The sequence below is a fragment of the Perognathus longimembris genome, chromosome 3 (genome assembly GCF_023159225.1).
Source record: "Perognathus longimembris pacificus isolate PPM17 chromosome 3, ASM2315922v1, whole genome shotgun sequence".
NCBI lineage: Eukaryota > Metazoa > Chordata > Mammalia > Rodentia > Heteromyidae > Perognathus > Perognathus longimembris.
Window position 1 is genome coordinate 105,300,088 of NC_063163.1, and position 15,472 is coordinate 105,315,559.

General features: G+C 41.6%; 1 protein-coding gene across 3 annotated transcripts in view; it reads left to right on the top strand.

The window, feature by feature from the left end:
• Positions 1–15,472, top strand: part of Ets1 (ETS proto-oncogene 1, transcription factor) — a 135,120-nt gene that overhangs the window by 92,922 nt on the left and 26,726 nt on the right. For all 3 annotated transcript variants that reach the window (XM_048343659.1, XM_048343658.1, XM_048343660.1), the window contains 3 exons: positions 9,970–10,089; positions 11,859–12,059; positions 15,031–15,108. In XM_048343659.1, the coding sequence (XP_048199616.1) occupies positions 9,970–10,089; positions 11,859–12,059; positions 15,031–15,108 (399 nt within the window). The remainder of the gene's footprint in view (positions 1–9,969; positions 10,090–11,858; positions 12,060–15,030; positions 15,109–15,472) is intronic.

Sequence of the window (15,472 nt, forward strand, 5' to 3'; positions counted from 1 at the left end):
AGGATTCCTCATTGCTACAGTGAAAATCACTGTCTCTCAGCTTTTCCCCTCAAGACTAGAGTTCTGAGTAGCTAGGATTACAGGTGTGAGCCACTGGCGCGTGGGGGAACCATTTAAAAAAAGTTAAAAAAAATTACATCCTGTGCTGGGGGGTGGAGCCACTGAACTATACCTTTAGTTCCCTAACATTCCTTTAAATTATGAGAATTAGCCTTAACAAACCCACATATGACTAGGGTAAAATATGTATCGTATATGATATAAATATGAAAATATATTGTATTAATATATAATATATTATGCATAATAAAGTAATATAATAAAATATATTATATATATTTTATACATATATAGAGAGAGAGGCATTTATTTTTTGCCAGTCCTGGGGCTTGGACTCAGGTTCTGAGCACTGCCCCTTGGCTTCCTTTTGCTCTTGCCACTAGGCCATATTCCCAGCCCCAGAGAGAGGCATTTTGAATACAAAATTATACTTTGTTTCTGTGCCATATTGACTCTAAGATGATACTCAGAGAAATTTTGTGGGAGGGCACTGGGATTTGAACTCAGAGCCACTCGTTAGGTATCTGCTCTACTATTTGAACCTCATCTCTAGCCCTTTTTGCTTGAAGTTGACTTCCAAACAGGGTCTCGTACTTTTGCCTTGGCCTTTCCAGGAGCTGATATTACAGTTGTTCACCACCACACACAGTTTGCTCTTGAGACCGTTTTGTTAACGCTCACCTGGGCTGCCTTTGAACTGTGATCTTCCTGTCCCTGCCTCCTGAGTGGCGCCGATTATAGGCTATATCACCATGCCTGACCCTCAGTGGAAGTTTTTAAAATCAAAAGATCCATTGGATTCATGTGCCTTTGAAGTGTTGTCAAACCTATTTTTGCGTAGTAATTGCTACAAGAAAAGTAGTTTCCCCCTTAGCAGGCTGGAGGATGCAGACTTGGTAAGAACTTATTCTGCGTGTTTCATTGAATCCCTTTTCTACAGTAAATACCTAAAAATACTAAAAAAGAAAAAGTAAATCAGTCTACTTTGTTTAAGGAAAAACAAAAAACAGAGCAAGCCAATTTCAAGTGATATCAATTTCCAATTATGTCTCCAGACGGATTCTTCATCCCCTTTTCTCGGTTAATTGTACCCAGAGCAAGTTACCAGATTAAAAATACTATATCTATTTGTTCACTCATCACATTTTATACTGTGTGTAAATTTAATCAACTCACCAATAATTTATTGAGTCTGTACTATGTAGTAAGGCATCTGCAACTTCACATGCCTTTTCTGTAGTCAGGGAGAGAACCTAGTAGAATTCCATCTCAGTGTCTTTGGGTCTGTTTCCTACGCTGTCGCTTGACATGATTGCCTGAGAATACATGTATGTGGATATCCTTCCAGCAAGCCATCTTCATTCACTTAGCCCTTCTTTCAGGTCATTTTGCTCAGTGTTTTAGGTAGGAGATTTGCTTTACTCTAAGGAAAAGAACAAGAAAAATGTAGCTGTAAGGACCCAAGGGGGCGGTTCTACTTTCTGGCTGGGATCTTGGAACGGAAGAGCCTCTCTGGGTTTCCCTGAACACCTGGAATTGATTTGGGCTGTGCTCTGCCTTCTAGTACATTTGCTGAGGTGGAGGCTGGTTGGAGTGGCTGGGAAAGAAATAAATCTAGTGATTAAAAATAGCTTTTGCATGTCAGGTGCTTGAATGCATTTGGGAACTTGCCTGCAATCCCTTTTTGTCTGGCAAGTTTGAACTCCAGCGCTGCCGTATTACAACTGCTTTCATTTGTTTTCCCTGCTTCCTTACCATGTAATGGTCAAGGGCTCATTGAAACCATGTGTGAGCCTGGTGAGTCACCGAATTCTTAGGACTTCAGCGGCAATAATGTGTTAAAACTCCCTTTTGGGGGGCTGGGACGATGGATGAAGGGAAGGAGGGAAACGTCTGAGGTCACTTCCTACAGATGTTCATCATGCTTTGGCTGGCTCTGTTGGTGTCTTTCTTGCTCCCAGCTGCAGGACCTGTGTCTGGCTTCTTGGTGCTATAGCAGACCATCTCTTTTGTCTAGGGCAGTTTCCCTCTGTGAAGAGGTGTCTACCTCCAAGTTGGCACGTTGTACCCAAACAGTGTGCCTTCGCTGGTGGCTGTGTGTATTGGCAGTACAGTAAGATGCTGTAATCTGAGACTAGCTTGCATATTTGGGCAGTCAGGTCACTAGAGGGTGAGCTGGGGATTTTCAGTGCTGCTTCTTTCTCCCTTCTTTGGAGTGGTGTTTATTGGCTGATTCCTGAGAGAAAGGCAGGCACCCAGCTTTGTTTCTCTAGCCATAGGGGTCCATTCTCAGGGATTTGTGTCCCATTGTTTGGGCAGTGATGAACTGTTTCTTTGGGATGGGCTCTCTGCCTCCCTCTCCATTTCCCCTCAGCAAGGGCTAGGCACTGTATATTGCTTAGCTTTTGTTAGCCAGGACTTCTGCTTGTCCTCCATTGCTTTGTCTTATCATTATGTGTATGAAAATTAAGGCAGTGTCTGGAGAGGAACCGTCGTCACCATTCTTTGTGTTAGCCTCGGTCAGAACTTTGTGGATTGAACCAGCTTCCTGGGATTGCCTTTTGCCTCTGCCCAGGTTTCTAGAGCCTATTTGCAAGGATCAGGAATGAAGGAGGAAGACAGTGGCCCTTTAACTCTGGTTCTGGTCCACTCTTCATGAATGAGATGGAGGCAATAGACACCAGAAGATTTCATTAGGATCTTTAGCCCCTCTATGGGGTGCATCCTCTTAGAGACCATTAGCAGCTTCTATTTGTGTTGGTTTGAAGGAGTAAGGCATTCTTGTCTCTGACACTTGTTCCAGGTAAATATAGCCCTATCTTTGAAATCAGTTGCCCAGTTGATCTTTCTATTTATTTATTTTTAAATTTTCTTATTTAGTAGTTGCACGAATAGGTTACAATTCTACAAGTCATGTCATGAATAAAATACAGCTTGATCCTTTCTTCATTTTCTCCTTTTCATTCCTACCTTTGAAGCTATGTAGTTCATTTTTTACATAAGATGCATTGACTATAATGGCTGCGCTAAAATTGTTCCTATTTATAATTGAAAGTTCATGGGGCTGTGAACTCGGGAAGAATGACATGTCATCTTTGGTGTACAGAACCTGGCTCCGGCATCAGCTTTCCATTCTGATTTCAAGTCATCCTTCTTTGTTCCAACCTTACCCACTTTCCTGATTATGATGGTGTTGCCTTAGCCTAAGTTCTGGGGTCCCAAGGGGCTCGGAAATGAAATGTAGACGTTGATGTAAACAAAGGCAAAGTAACTCAAAGCCTGGTACATAAGCCTCTTGGAAGCATTCATATTGAAGTCCTGTATCTCAAACATATGGTATGCTGATAAAATTGAGTAATAGCACTTGCTGCCTAGGATTGGCTTCATGGTGTGTGTGGGTGAGTTGAAATAAAACTTGTAATGTTGGTAGATTTTTGAATAGGGGCTCACTATACTCTCAGCTTTTGTGTATGTCTGAAAATTGCCAAATAACTAAAACTTGGTGAGGGATATAGATACTACTTAGATACAGATTCCCCTCAGATTTATAGACCTAGCTCAGATCTCTTCTAGACACAAATGAGTAAGTGAGGTACCCAGTATAAGAACGCCAGTGGCAAGAATGAGGCCAGAACCCCTAGGTTTTGACCAGCAAGCCAAGTGTACCTTGCACATACTACTCTGTGTCTTTTCCCCTCATCTTCAGAATCCCGTCTTTTCCATTTGTACAGTTGCTTTTTCTATTCTTCACATATGATCCATAATGTCTGTTGGTTTTCTTTTGCTCTGAGAAATGTATTTCAGCATGCCTTTATGTAATGAATTAACTTTGTATTAGGTGAGCAGTGGCCCTCTGGGTGGCAGGGCAGGAAGCCAGTTTATCATTTAACCTGTTTGCTGTATATGTCAAGAAGAAAGCCTCACTTCCTTTTGTCCCAGGACAGGAGTAGAATAGAAATGATTCTTCTAACAATGGCTTTTAACCATTTTTTTTTTGACAAACTGTAATGAAACTTCGGGTTTCTTAATAATTGTGTAAGTGTTCAGTGATCTCCGTTTTGTCTCATTCTGAACCAAGAATAAGATATCTTACCTCTCTCATTTCTGAAAATGTTTCAGTTTTCTGCATCTCTGATCTATTAGAAAGATGCTGGGTTTTAAGAGTTGAAAGACTGGGTTGACCCGTTAGTTTGTTCCATCCTGTGACTTGAGGCCAACCCTTTTATTCTTTGGAGAAACCAACATGGCTTCCTCATCTCTAACATGGAAGACTTATAGCTCCATCCAAGTGGTGCTAATGATTCAGACCCTCATCAATTTTAATTTGTAACTGGGAGTATACAAAAGTGGGGAACAAAAGGGAGGCTGAGGATTCTAGAAGTCATGTTGCAAGAATATTGTAAGGTGTTTTGGAGAGCCAGAAGGCAGTTTTCAGATATAAAGTGCATTATTCATTCTTTCACATTGCTTTGATTATGACAATTCCCAATACACGTGGCTGGCACCGTTGTACTCCACCAGGGTTTAGCCCAGCCCAACCATCTATATAGGACTGGAAAGTTCACATTGAATTTCTTGTCTTTAGCTTGTCACCTAATACTGAGGGTCCCAGGTGCTCCAATTTTCCGTGTGTCATTTATTGAGAACAACTGGAGCTTCTCTGGTCAGTAAGTGCATATGTCTTCTTGATTGAAAGGCCCCTGGCCCCAAGTTTAGATTCTGCGTAACTTTGTTGGAATGAACCATTCAGTTTCAGGGAACTCAATGGCACGAAAAGACCCATGAAACACCTTGAAGACTTCTTGGAAAATGAGGAACCTTTAGCTTGGAGTAACATACAAGTGAATACAAACTCTTGTTTAGCATTTCACATGAACTGTGGATGGGGTGGTTTGTGTTAGGCCACAATGAAACATGAGTAGGTGGTTTGCTCTGTTCAAAATGCTGCTGGCTCAGTAAAAGCCACAGATGTGCAGAGAGCTGCCTTTCTTCTTCTGCCTCCTCTTCATACCAGCGTGGGATGGGTTTTTAGGTGCTACTCCTATACCTCTCAAGATCCTAGTGTAATTCTTATAAATCTTAATTTAGGGTCCTGAAGAATGGTCAGTGAGAAGAGATCTAACCTATAATCTTATTTATACCTCTAATTTACATGCATTTCAGGAATATATCCACTGCACTGAGTATTTCTTCAAGTACAATTCCTAGAATTTTCAAACAAACATGTTATTTGAATTTAAGATACCACAATTATGAACACATAGGTAATCTCAGTGTTTCTTTTCCATAAAATGCTGTTAGCTAATCTCTGTAGAGGTACTGATTGATGTTTAGATGGTATTGCTCAAATTAGGACAATTTGACACAGAATGACAAAATGTTATAATAGATAATAGGTAAAATATATTAAGAATGAGAAATTGATTTGTTTGGGATAAACCTTTGATTCTTTGCTTGTATAATGATTTCATTATTATTAATATTAATTAGATAACTAGCAGAACTGCTCCAGTCACAGACAATGTAGAAATACTACCATATTATTTTAGGTAATAAGTTTAATATTTTCTATTAATGTCCACTTTGGGTTGTGATTATTCACCATCATTTAAGAGCAATACCCACACAACTGAAAAATGCAACCCCAACCAATTGTTGACTTAAAGATAGGAGAGTAATTTTTTATTTTTTATTTTTATTTTTGTTTTTGGCCAGTCCTGGGCCTTGAACTCAGGGCCTGAGCACTGTCCCTGGCTTCTTTTTGCTCAAGGCTAGCACTCTGCCACTTGAGCCACAGCGCCACTTCTGGCCATTTTCTGTATATGCGGTGCTGGGGAATCGAACCCAGGGCCTCATGTATATGAAGCAGGCACTCTTGCCACTAGGCCATATCCCCAGCCCGAGAGTAATTTTTTAAAAACCCAAATTCCACACTTTGTAAATGTCAACAAAAAATCAGGGCACTGGTGGCTTAATCCTGTAATGCTAGCTACTCAGGAGGCTGAGATCTGAGGATTTTTGCCTGACATCAGCAGGGACAGACAGATTCTAAAGATTCTCATCTCCAGTTGATCAGCAAAAAGGCAGAAGTAGAGGTGTGACTCAAGTAGTAGAGCACAAGCATGGAGCAGCAAAAGCCAAGTGAGAGCACAAGGCCTCGAGTTCAAACCCAAAAGAGAAAAAAATAATGGGTGTATAGCTCTTGACTTTCTTTACTGTGTCCTTTGGGTCCAAGAGCAATGATATGTCAGCTACTGGACACCAGATGTCTCAAATGTGTGGGGTCGTTTTCCATCACCTAGGCTGTGAGCTTTCCCTCAGGGGCTCCAGTGCTCGAATCCCCCACAACCAGAGAATAGCACCAGGAAAGCACCTGTGGGCCTCTGTGCAGCTGCAGTTGACTGCATATGACCTAGAGTACTAGAGATGGCACTGAGGTGCACGGGCTAAAGTAATTGCAGCTGTTTTCCTCAGAGAATAAGCCGGAAGTGCTGGCTCCCCAGCCGGAAGTAGAAACTTGCTTGGATAAAGTATCTGTTCCACACTTCTGAAAAGACCATACTAATGGAGTATGAAGAGTGAGAGAAAGTAGATGGAGGCTTTCAGCTGTCCTTGGCATTTACCTCAACCTGGCATCCTGCTGCCCAAGTTTTTACGTTTAGGAGATGTCTGAGGTCTCCCAGACAGTGCTGCTCATCCTTCACTTTCAGTTTTCAGCAGGACTACTGCCTCTTCATTAGGCCCAGTTTGCATTTTTCCACATGTGTTACTCTGGCCAATTTCCGCCACCAGTTAAGTCCTTTCACCAAGTTCATAAATCTAATGGAGAGGAAACACATACACACAGACAGAACAAAATCTGCACAGTTCAAGCTCATCAATTTATGTTGGATAGAAGTGAAGAGAGGAAAGTTAATTCAAATTTGGAAAAATTTAATTCATAAAATATTGATTGACTTGTGCTAGGAGTTGGAGATGCTGCAGTTTTCTCTTCTCAGAACCAACATTCCGTAGTGAACTAAAAAGTCCCTTTCTCTAGTAAAATTGACTTCTACTTTACAGGGGAAACATTTCTGGACCTGCCACTTAGCTGTTCTTGGACTGGTAGAATGGGGACAGAGGGGGAGCATTACTGTGTTTCATAAGTGACTCATTTGGTGATTACTCCATTGTTTGAAGAGCTGGATGTTATGTAATCAACACCCTCCCCCCATTTTTTTTTAATCCTTAACAATCTGGGATTTTCCATCATTTTGTCAACCTTCCTGGAGACATAATGATTTTTTTCCATCAGATTTCTTTTGGCCATGTCCAGGGGGGAGGGGGGGCAATCCAAATTTACCACTCCCTGGCGCTTCAGATGCCCTGTCTCTGGCAGGGCTTGGGAGAGCAGCTACAGTGAGTCCTTTCTGTTCTTCCTGGGCAGGATCTGGACTATAGGCCTTTTCCTGACAACATGGCTGAAAGCAAACTGGAGAGAAGGTACTTATAGTCCTTTGTTTGTGCCAAGTCACTTCCATCCATTTCTGCTCCTTTATTTTTATTTATTTATTCCTAATATAGTTTTATTTTCTTATAGTAGTTGTACAGAGGAGTTGTCATTCAACAGAGCTGTTTATGAATACAGCGCCTCTTGATCAATGCCCTTTTAACATTCTCACCGATCCCATCCTACCCCGCTCCTCTCACTTTTCATAATTGTAGGTTATGGATTGAATTTTTTATGTCAAAGCCCAACCAAATGAGTACTAGGAAATGAGTATACTTGTGAGGGGGGTGAGCCAAGAGGAGGTAGAAGAATGAATGTGGCGAATGAGTAGCATGCAGCCAGGAATGCATTGTTTATGCCACAGAACTGAGAAAAATAAGGGAAGGGATAAATTGCTTTGTTAAATGGCTGAATTAACTGAAGTATAATAGAATCCCTTTTTTTTTTTGAAGTCACTAATTGTCATTTCCTTCTGTGTTTCCATCCCATTCAAACAATATTTTGTATGTTCAGGGATTTTTTTTTTTTTTTAACTAGCAAAAGTTTAAGAGTGACTAGTAGAGGAACTTCTATAATACTCTGACCTGGGACTTGACCATTTCATAAGTCACTTTCAACACCCAATGCACAGAAGAATCAGGCTTCTAGTATTCACAGCATTGAAGTGCATCACTGCCAGAAGTTTTCATGAAATGATTAGCTTTTGGGGAGTGATTGAGCCTGATGTGAATTCCAAAGATTTCTGAATACAGCCACACGTACCTTCCTACACTGTGACCAGAATCTGCAAGTTCAAGCAGGGCTGGACATAAAAGATACAGGGAGAGTCCTGCTAATGATAACAGGTTGGCCAGTTGACATTCTTTTGATGCCTTATTCTTTACTATCTCCTTGTCAACAAGTAAATTAAGTTGTATGGATGGAGTTTTACCTCCTACATGCGTGTCAAGCTTGCCTGATTATCTTATCAGCATTTTGACCTTCTGAGTCGTAGCCTTAAGAGTCCTTCTACTTCCATTCATACCCTTCTCCTAAGCTACACTTTACAGAACACCTCGGAAACTACTCTACAAAACACACTGTGATGGGACGATTCCTTCACATTAAACTCTCTGTGGTTTTCTGTTTTATTTAGAGTAAGATGATAAAATCCCAAATGTCCCTTCTTATCTCTTTGACTTTGTCTCTAATGACTCCCCTCCCTGTATTACACTGTTTCTGCTTCCTCCCTCCTTTTGGTGCCAGCATGGATTAAGTCCCCCTCAACTTCTCTAGTCACATTGCCTTTTATTTATACTGTTCACTTTGTCTAGGATTGTGGTCTCCTAACTTTAGTGTTCATCAGGATCACCTTTGTTCTGTTCTAAAATCCAGATTTCTGGACTGAAATCTCACAACCTATAATTGAGTTGAGAATATAGTTGTGAATTTGATCATTTCTAGGTGATGTCAAGGTAGCTTTTCTGGGTACCATATTTTGAGAACCACTGGTTTAGAGTATATTCTTTCCTCCTTAAGTTCTGGGTAGGTCACATACCTCTCTTACCCTAAGGGAGGCTTTTCTTGGTTCCTCCAGATGTGTAGGGATATCTGTGCATATGTTCACACTCACCTTTTACTTCTTGTTTGAGGCCTTTGTTGACCTTGTATTTGAGCCTATATCAATAGGCTTTTTGAGCAGCAACATTAGTTGAATCAGGTATCCAGAGGGCATTTCTATCTTATTTGCTACTGTTTGTTTCACTTCTTCATTGCACATAAAAATTCCTTTACATAGGACACAGAAAATATGAAGCAACACTAATACTTTCAGTGACAATGAAAAGTTAGTAGTGATTATGTCTGGGTAAACTAGCAGAAATATACAGAAAGAATAAACAAATCCTGTTCATTTGGGGTGTACGACATTCGGGTAAGAGCTTGCCTTTCTGCCTGCCTGCTTTCCTTCCTTTTTTCCTTCCCTCCCTTCCTTCCTTCCTTCCTTCCTTCCTTCTTTCCTTCCTTCCTTCCTTCCTTCCTTCCTTCCTTCCTTCCTTCCTTCCTTCCTTCCTTCCTGCCTTCCTGCCTGCCTGCCTGCCTGCCTGCCTTCTTTTTCCTCCTCTTACTTCCTTCTCCTTCCTCCTCCTCCTCCTCCTCCTCTTCCTTCTCCATTTCCTCCTCCTCCTCCTTCTCCTCCTCCTGCTCTTTCTCCTCTTTCTCCTCCTCCTCCTCCTTCTTCTTCCTCATCCTCCTTTGTTCAATTCCTAATTCCTATGGTTTATCTTGGAAAACCCTTGAAACTTTATCTGCTCTGATGAGAATGTGAGCATGGTAATTTCTCAGTTGCCACCTTCAATCTATCCATATCTCATTATGTTTTATGAGTAGTTAATTGCCACTTGATTTCAGTCATTCATACACTTATTTTTTCCCCCTTATAGACATGGAATGTGCAGATGTTCCACTATTAACTCCAAGCAGCAAAGAGATGATGTCTCAAGCATTAAAAGCTACGTTCAGTGGTTTCACAAAAGAGCAGCAACGACTGGGAATCCCCAAAGGTATGTTGTTATAGTAGAAAAAAAGAAGCACTGAGGGTATTTCTTCAAGCGGCTCCTTTGCAGATCTGGAGTAAGGCAGACATTAGATGAACCACATGTGAATCATCAGCAGTGGGCTGTTACAGACGTCAGTGAGGACAGATTTATGGACTAATAGTCCATCATCTTCCAGGCTTGTCACCACCATCTTGCTTTTAGGACAATAGTTTCTAAGCCTGTTTTCACATTTAGATCCCTTCTAAATCTTTGAAAACTATGAAGGCATCTTTGGTGGCATCTGTGTTATTATTTTTGTATGTATGCTGGTACTAGAACTTGAACTCAGGGCTTAGGTGCTATCCCTCAGCTTTTTTTCTCTGAAAGCTGACACTGCTACTTGAGTTCCACTTTCAGCTTTTTTGGTGGCTAATTGGAGATAGGAGTATCATGGACTTTTCTGCTGGGCTTTGGACTGCAGTCCTCAGATTTCTGTCTCCTGAGTAAATAGTATTATAGTAGTGAGCCATTGGTACCCAGTGCATCTGTATTTTTTCAGGCTCCTCAAATGATTCCAGACTGTAGGAAAAAAATAGGAAACTGTTTCAGAGTTACTTTGGGCCACCATTGGATGTACTTCTTGGACTTTACTAATTGATCTTCTCTGTATACAAATCTGTTTGTTCTTTCAGTTTTGTTACATGGAAGCATTTATTGAAAGATGGAAAGGATTTGGAGTTGTCAGAGAGGAGACTTAGGTGGAGGACTTCACTAAGAAACAGTTTATAGACAATGGAGAACAAGGAAGGTGCTTTCCTTTTGGGAAAGTATAAGACTATCTTTAGATCAGGCCACTTCTACTGTTAGGCAAAAGGCTTCTAGCCTAGACAAATCCAAGCTTAAGGTAGATTCCATGAATATTAGACAGATTCTGTTACTATATCTATATACCTTTCCCATGCTTCCGCCTTTACTACAAGTTTTGGTGACCAGCAATACTAGACATTTTTCGAAGATCACAAGGCAGAATGAAGTGACTTCTGACCACTGGGTTTCCCAACATCTCATGAAGTAGTCTGCTGGGTTGAAGTGGGTACTCTAGGCACAATGGTGATAATGCTGGCACTGTAAGCTGTTGTCTTCTGAGCTCTTTCAATGGCCTTGGTGGGTGTGGTGTGCAAAACTCAGGACACACGTGAAGATTATATGTTGTATGTACTACAGTGCTCCTTAAAGCAGGGCCTTTTATATGAAAAGACTTGTAGAAAATCTAGTGTAATACAGGTACCTAATAAAGTCATTACCAGGTGCCATTTGAATGACTTGTCATTGCTAATTACTACAGTTATTACTAAGCACAATTGGCTAAGATAAAAATAATTGTGAATGATGATCCCCAAGCATACCTAAGGGTTGAGAGCCAAGAGAGGCATGTGCAATCTGTAGAAATCACTGCTTTGTTATTACTGCTATTAAGCCATCTTCCCTTATCTAAGGCTTTTAAGAAAACCTAATGGACATAAGGCAGGGAGGCAGGAGATTCATGGAAATGGTTGCCTAAATGGAGGGCAGGACTATGCTTGCATTATGTTTTGGCTTATTTCAGTTCCTCCATGCTGGTAAAATAGAAAAGGTGGGATGTTGAGCGTGGGGAAGAAGGACCTAGGACAGTAAGTCCTGGGCTGGTGCTCCTCAATTCTGTGGGGCTGGTAGGGACTTGAGTGACATTCAGGTCCTTCCATGTTTATTCTAGAGTCTGATGTGCAGCCTCTTTATTTGGTCTCTTTCCTTAGATCCCCGGCAGTGGACAGAAACTCACGTTCGGGATTGGGTGATGTGGGCTGTGAATGAGTTCAGCCTGAAAGGTGTGGATTTCCAGAAGTTCTGCATGAGTGGAGCGGCCTTGTGCGGCCTGGGTAAAGACTGCTTCCTGGAGCTGGCTCCAGACTTTGTTGGTGACATCTTATGGGAACACCTAGAGATTCTGCAGAAAGGTAAAAGGGTATAAAATGATGAGGAGGGAGGGGAGGAAATGGGAGGGCATGGAAGGGGTGGAGTTGTCAGAGCAGGTAGGAGGACTGATCCAGTAGATGGGCTGTTAATGCCATTGTCTGTGGGGGTTCCATCATAGCATGGATGGGCTGTGGCAATATGTGTAATGTAATACTTGGCAAACAGTAGGTACTGAGTGTCTGTTGGTTCCTTTTTCTTCTTTCTATTAGGGTTTCTGAATTTTTAGTTTTCAGCATGCTCAATTGTCCTCTTGTGATTTCTTGTGATCTAAGGAGTCTTCTTACATCTGTGCATTTATTTATTTTGTTGAACTGTGCTCAAGAACAGTGTTGTCCCCTGTTCCATACCATACAGCCCCTGGCAATAGATACTCCCTTGATCTATGGCCATGAAATACCTGGTTGTAGACAGGAGATGCTTAGCAACTCAGAGCTAATTAATATGTGAGACTTCTTTTCCCACTAAACTGGACTGGAGGTGCTGCAGTGCAGAATCTCTTTTCCATCTGGAGCAGAAACTGAGGTCACATGAGGACATGGTGTTGCAACCTTGTAATGACATGGCCTTCCCTACCGGCCTGCCCTAACCTTTTTGGACCAAGTGACTCACGTCCCACAGTCCTGGCTGAGTATAGAAACAGCAGCAGGCGGTAAACTTGGGTGTTTTGGCGCTTATTTTTCTAAATTTCTTCTTAAAATAAGTTTCAGTTACCAGCAGTCAGCAGTTGCCCCACAGATGACTGTAAGCCTAGAAGCCCGCTGCCCTCCATAACCCAGGCCCACCCTTTCCCTGTGGTCAGACAGGGGAGGAGAGGGGGTGGGGGGGATGGGCACAAAGCTTAGGATTGGCACTTTGATTCCATAGAATAACCTTTGTTTGCTGAAGAATATTCTCCACTCTGCAGTGCTCCAAAAAAGACCTAGCTTTGAGCCTCTGGGACCAGCATCTCAGTGACAAATGAAAAATAAATGAACACAGTGATGAGCTAGGTGAATCTTCCTGAGGCTGGCAGGCAGCTTGGTCTTCCCTAGTCTATGGGTGTGTTCCTTGTGTAACTGCATCCACACCCACTCCTAGGTGTTGACATGAGTGGCCTGTTTACATGGGCAAAAGTGATGGCAGGTACTTTACGTGTCTGATGCGTCTGTTGACTTCTAAACACAATAGTTGATTGCACTAGACCATGCAACCCAGACATATTCTACTACTATAATATTTCCCTCTGTTGGGCACTACGGAGTTGCCCTGTGTTGGGGGAGGGGGGGATCCGCTTACCCCTGATCACAAGTCAGAGCTAATATTCCTCTAATACCTCCTTGCTGCCAAAGTGCTTTACAATGCATTTTCTCTTTGGATTCTCAAAATAACGTTGTGAGGAAAAGGTAACATTGTCCAGAAAGAAATGTACTCCACCTGACTTGTGTGATTGTAAGCCCTCTGTACATTGCCTTTAAAATAACAATAAAAAAGATGCACAAAAAAAAGAAAAAAAGAAATCTTGTGGAATAGGCAGGGCAAGGAGTCCTTGTCTGTCAAACGAGGATCCAGATAGCTAATTTCTCAGTTATCATCATGCATTCCTTGAATGCTTTTTTATTTTTTTCATTTTGCTTCTCTTTCTTAATACCTTTTAAAATATAACTTCCTGGCCTGTGTTTTTCTTGTGATATCGTGGTCTCTTTGGGAGCTTTTGGCTCTAAGACAGGTCCAACTTACCTTTCCACAAAGAAAACAGCATAAGGGAGTTTAAGTGAATTAGAATGTAATCGAATGTTCCCTCGTGAGAGGCAGTCAAAACCATCTCGGTTCACATTCACATACTTAAAGAGAAGATCTTTGCACCAAGGGTACAGCCTCTGTTCTATAATTAATCCAAAGTAATACAGCATCCAAAGAACATAGCTGTTTGGGGTGGGGTTGGAGGCTAAAGGTACAGGGGATGTTATAATCTGATAAGCTGCTAAAGCAAAGTTTAATCATTTTATCTCAACCAGGAACTATTTTTCTTTTTCTTTTTGTTTTGTTTTGTGCAGGTATAAACTTGTCTTCCCATCAACCCTTGCTCTGAGCAAGCTATCAAATACTTGAGGAAAACCCCAAACCAACACACTCGCTTTATGTCTGCTTTTCTTTTCCTTTCTTTCTTTTTCATTATTTTTATTTTATAGTGAAATGCCGTCATATTCTGCAAGAGTCAGAGGCTATCCCGCTGGGTTCCAGAATAAACACTGGATCCCAAGCTCAGAGAAAGCATTTCTATCTGAAGTTACCCTTCCTTCTCTGTTCCTTTCTTGTTCCTAGGGAAGGGCAGCCAGGCAGTTTGGTTATGTTGCTCTTCAGGTAAACATGCCCTCATAGTTTACCAATGGGTGCTACCTTACCAGTGTCTTGCTTCTTGTCTGGGCCTGAACTTGGACTCTGAGAGCCAGGGGGAAAAACACCATACAAAAATTAGACATCTGTTAAAAGTAGAGGCTATACAAATGTACCTGCCTAAAGATTGGGAAGTATTTCTCGTGTTTGGATGGATCACTTGAAGTGCTGCGTGCGTGATTCTTGATAATCTCCTGAAACCTCATCAAGCCTTTGATCCTAATCTCTAATGTGAATATACCCATAGAGTAGAAAAAAGACCTCCAAGCACCAAGGCAGAATGTTTTCCCTGCCCTTAGTGATTACTCATGGGTTCGCTTTCCAAGATATTACACCCCATTTTGCAGCTACCGAAACAGTAAACCTAGCCATGCTTGTGATCTCATCCTGAGACAAGATCCCCCCTCCCCCCTCCCCCCCAGTCAAGAGCAACTCAGACACTGATTCAGTTGACGGACTTGCAGATTTCTTAGCAAAAGAGTTGAGATCATTGAGGTCCTTAATTCCAAGATCTTCCCAGGCCAAATGTTTCTTGCATGTTCATGTTGACTTTAGTTCATTCACTATTGTCTCTTACAGAGGATGTGAAACCATACCAAGTTAATGGAGTCAACCCAACTTATCCAGAATCCCGCTATACCTCGGATTACTTCATTAGTAAGTTCCATTTCCACACATTTCTTTATCTTTCTTGGCTTGCTATAATGGGAAACTAGCCCCCCGCCCCCCCCCCCCACATATGCCTCAGTAGAGCTCAATGTCCTTCATGGTAATTCTACAGAACATAATGTTTTCTTAACCAGAGACTCTTCTTTGTGATTTATCTTTATTAATTCTCACCAACCACAAGAGTTCAATTTGCCTGCAGGCCTTGTTAACTTGAAAGTTCCTGCACCACTCCTACCTCTCTCTGATACATCTTCAACAGGAAAGTCAGAGGAGTAGAATATAACTTGAACCCCCTAAAACCTTGGATCTTATTTGATTATGCATACTGTAGCAGCCTATCTATATCTAAATC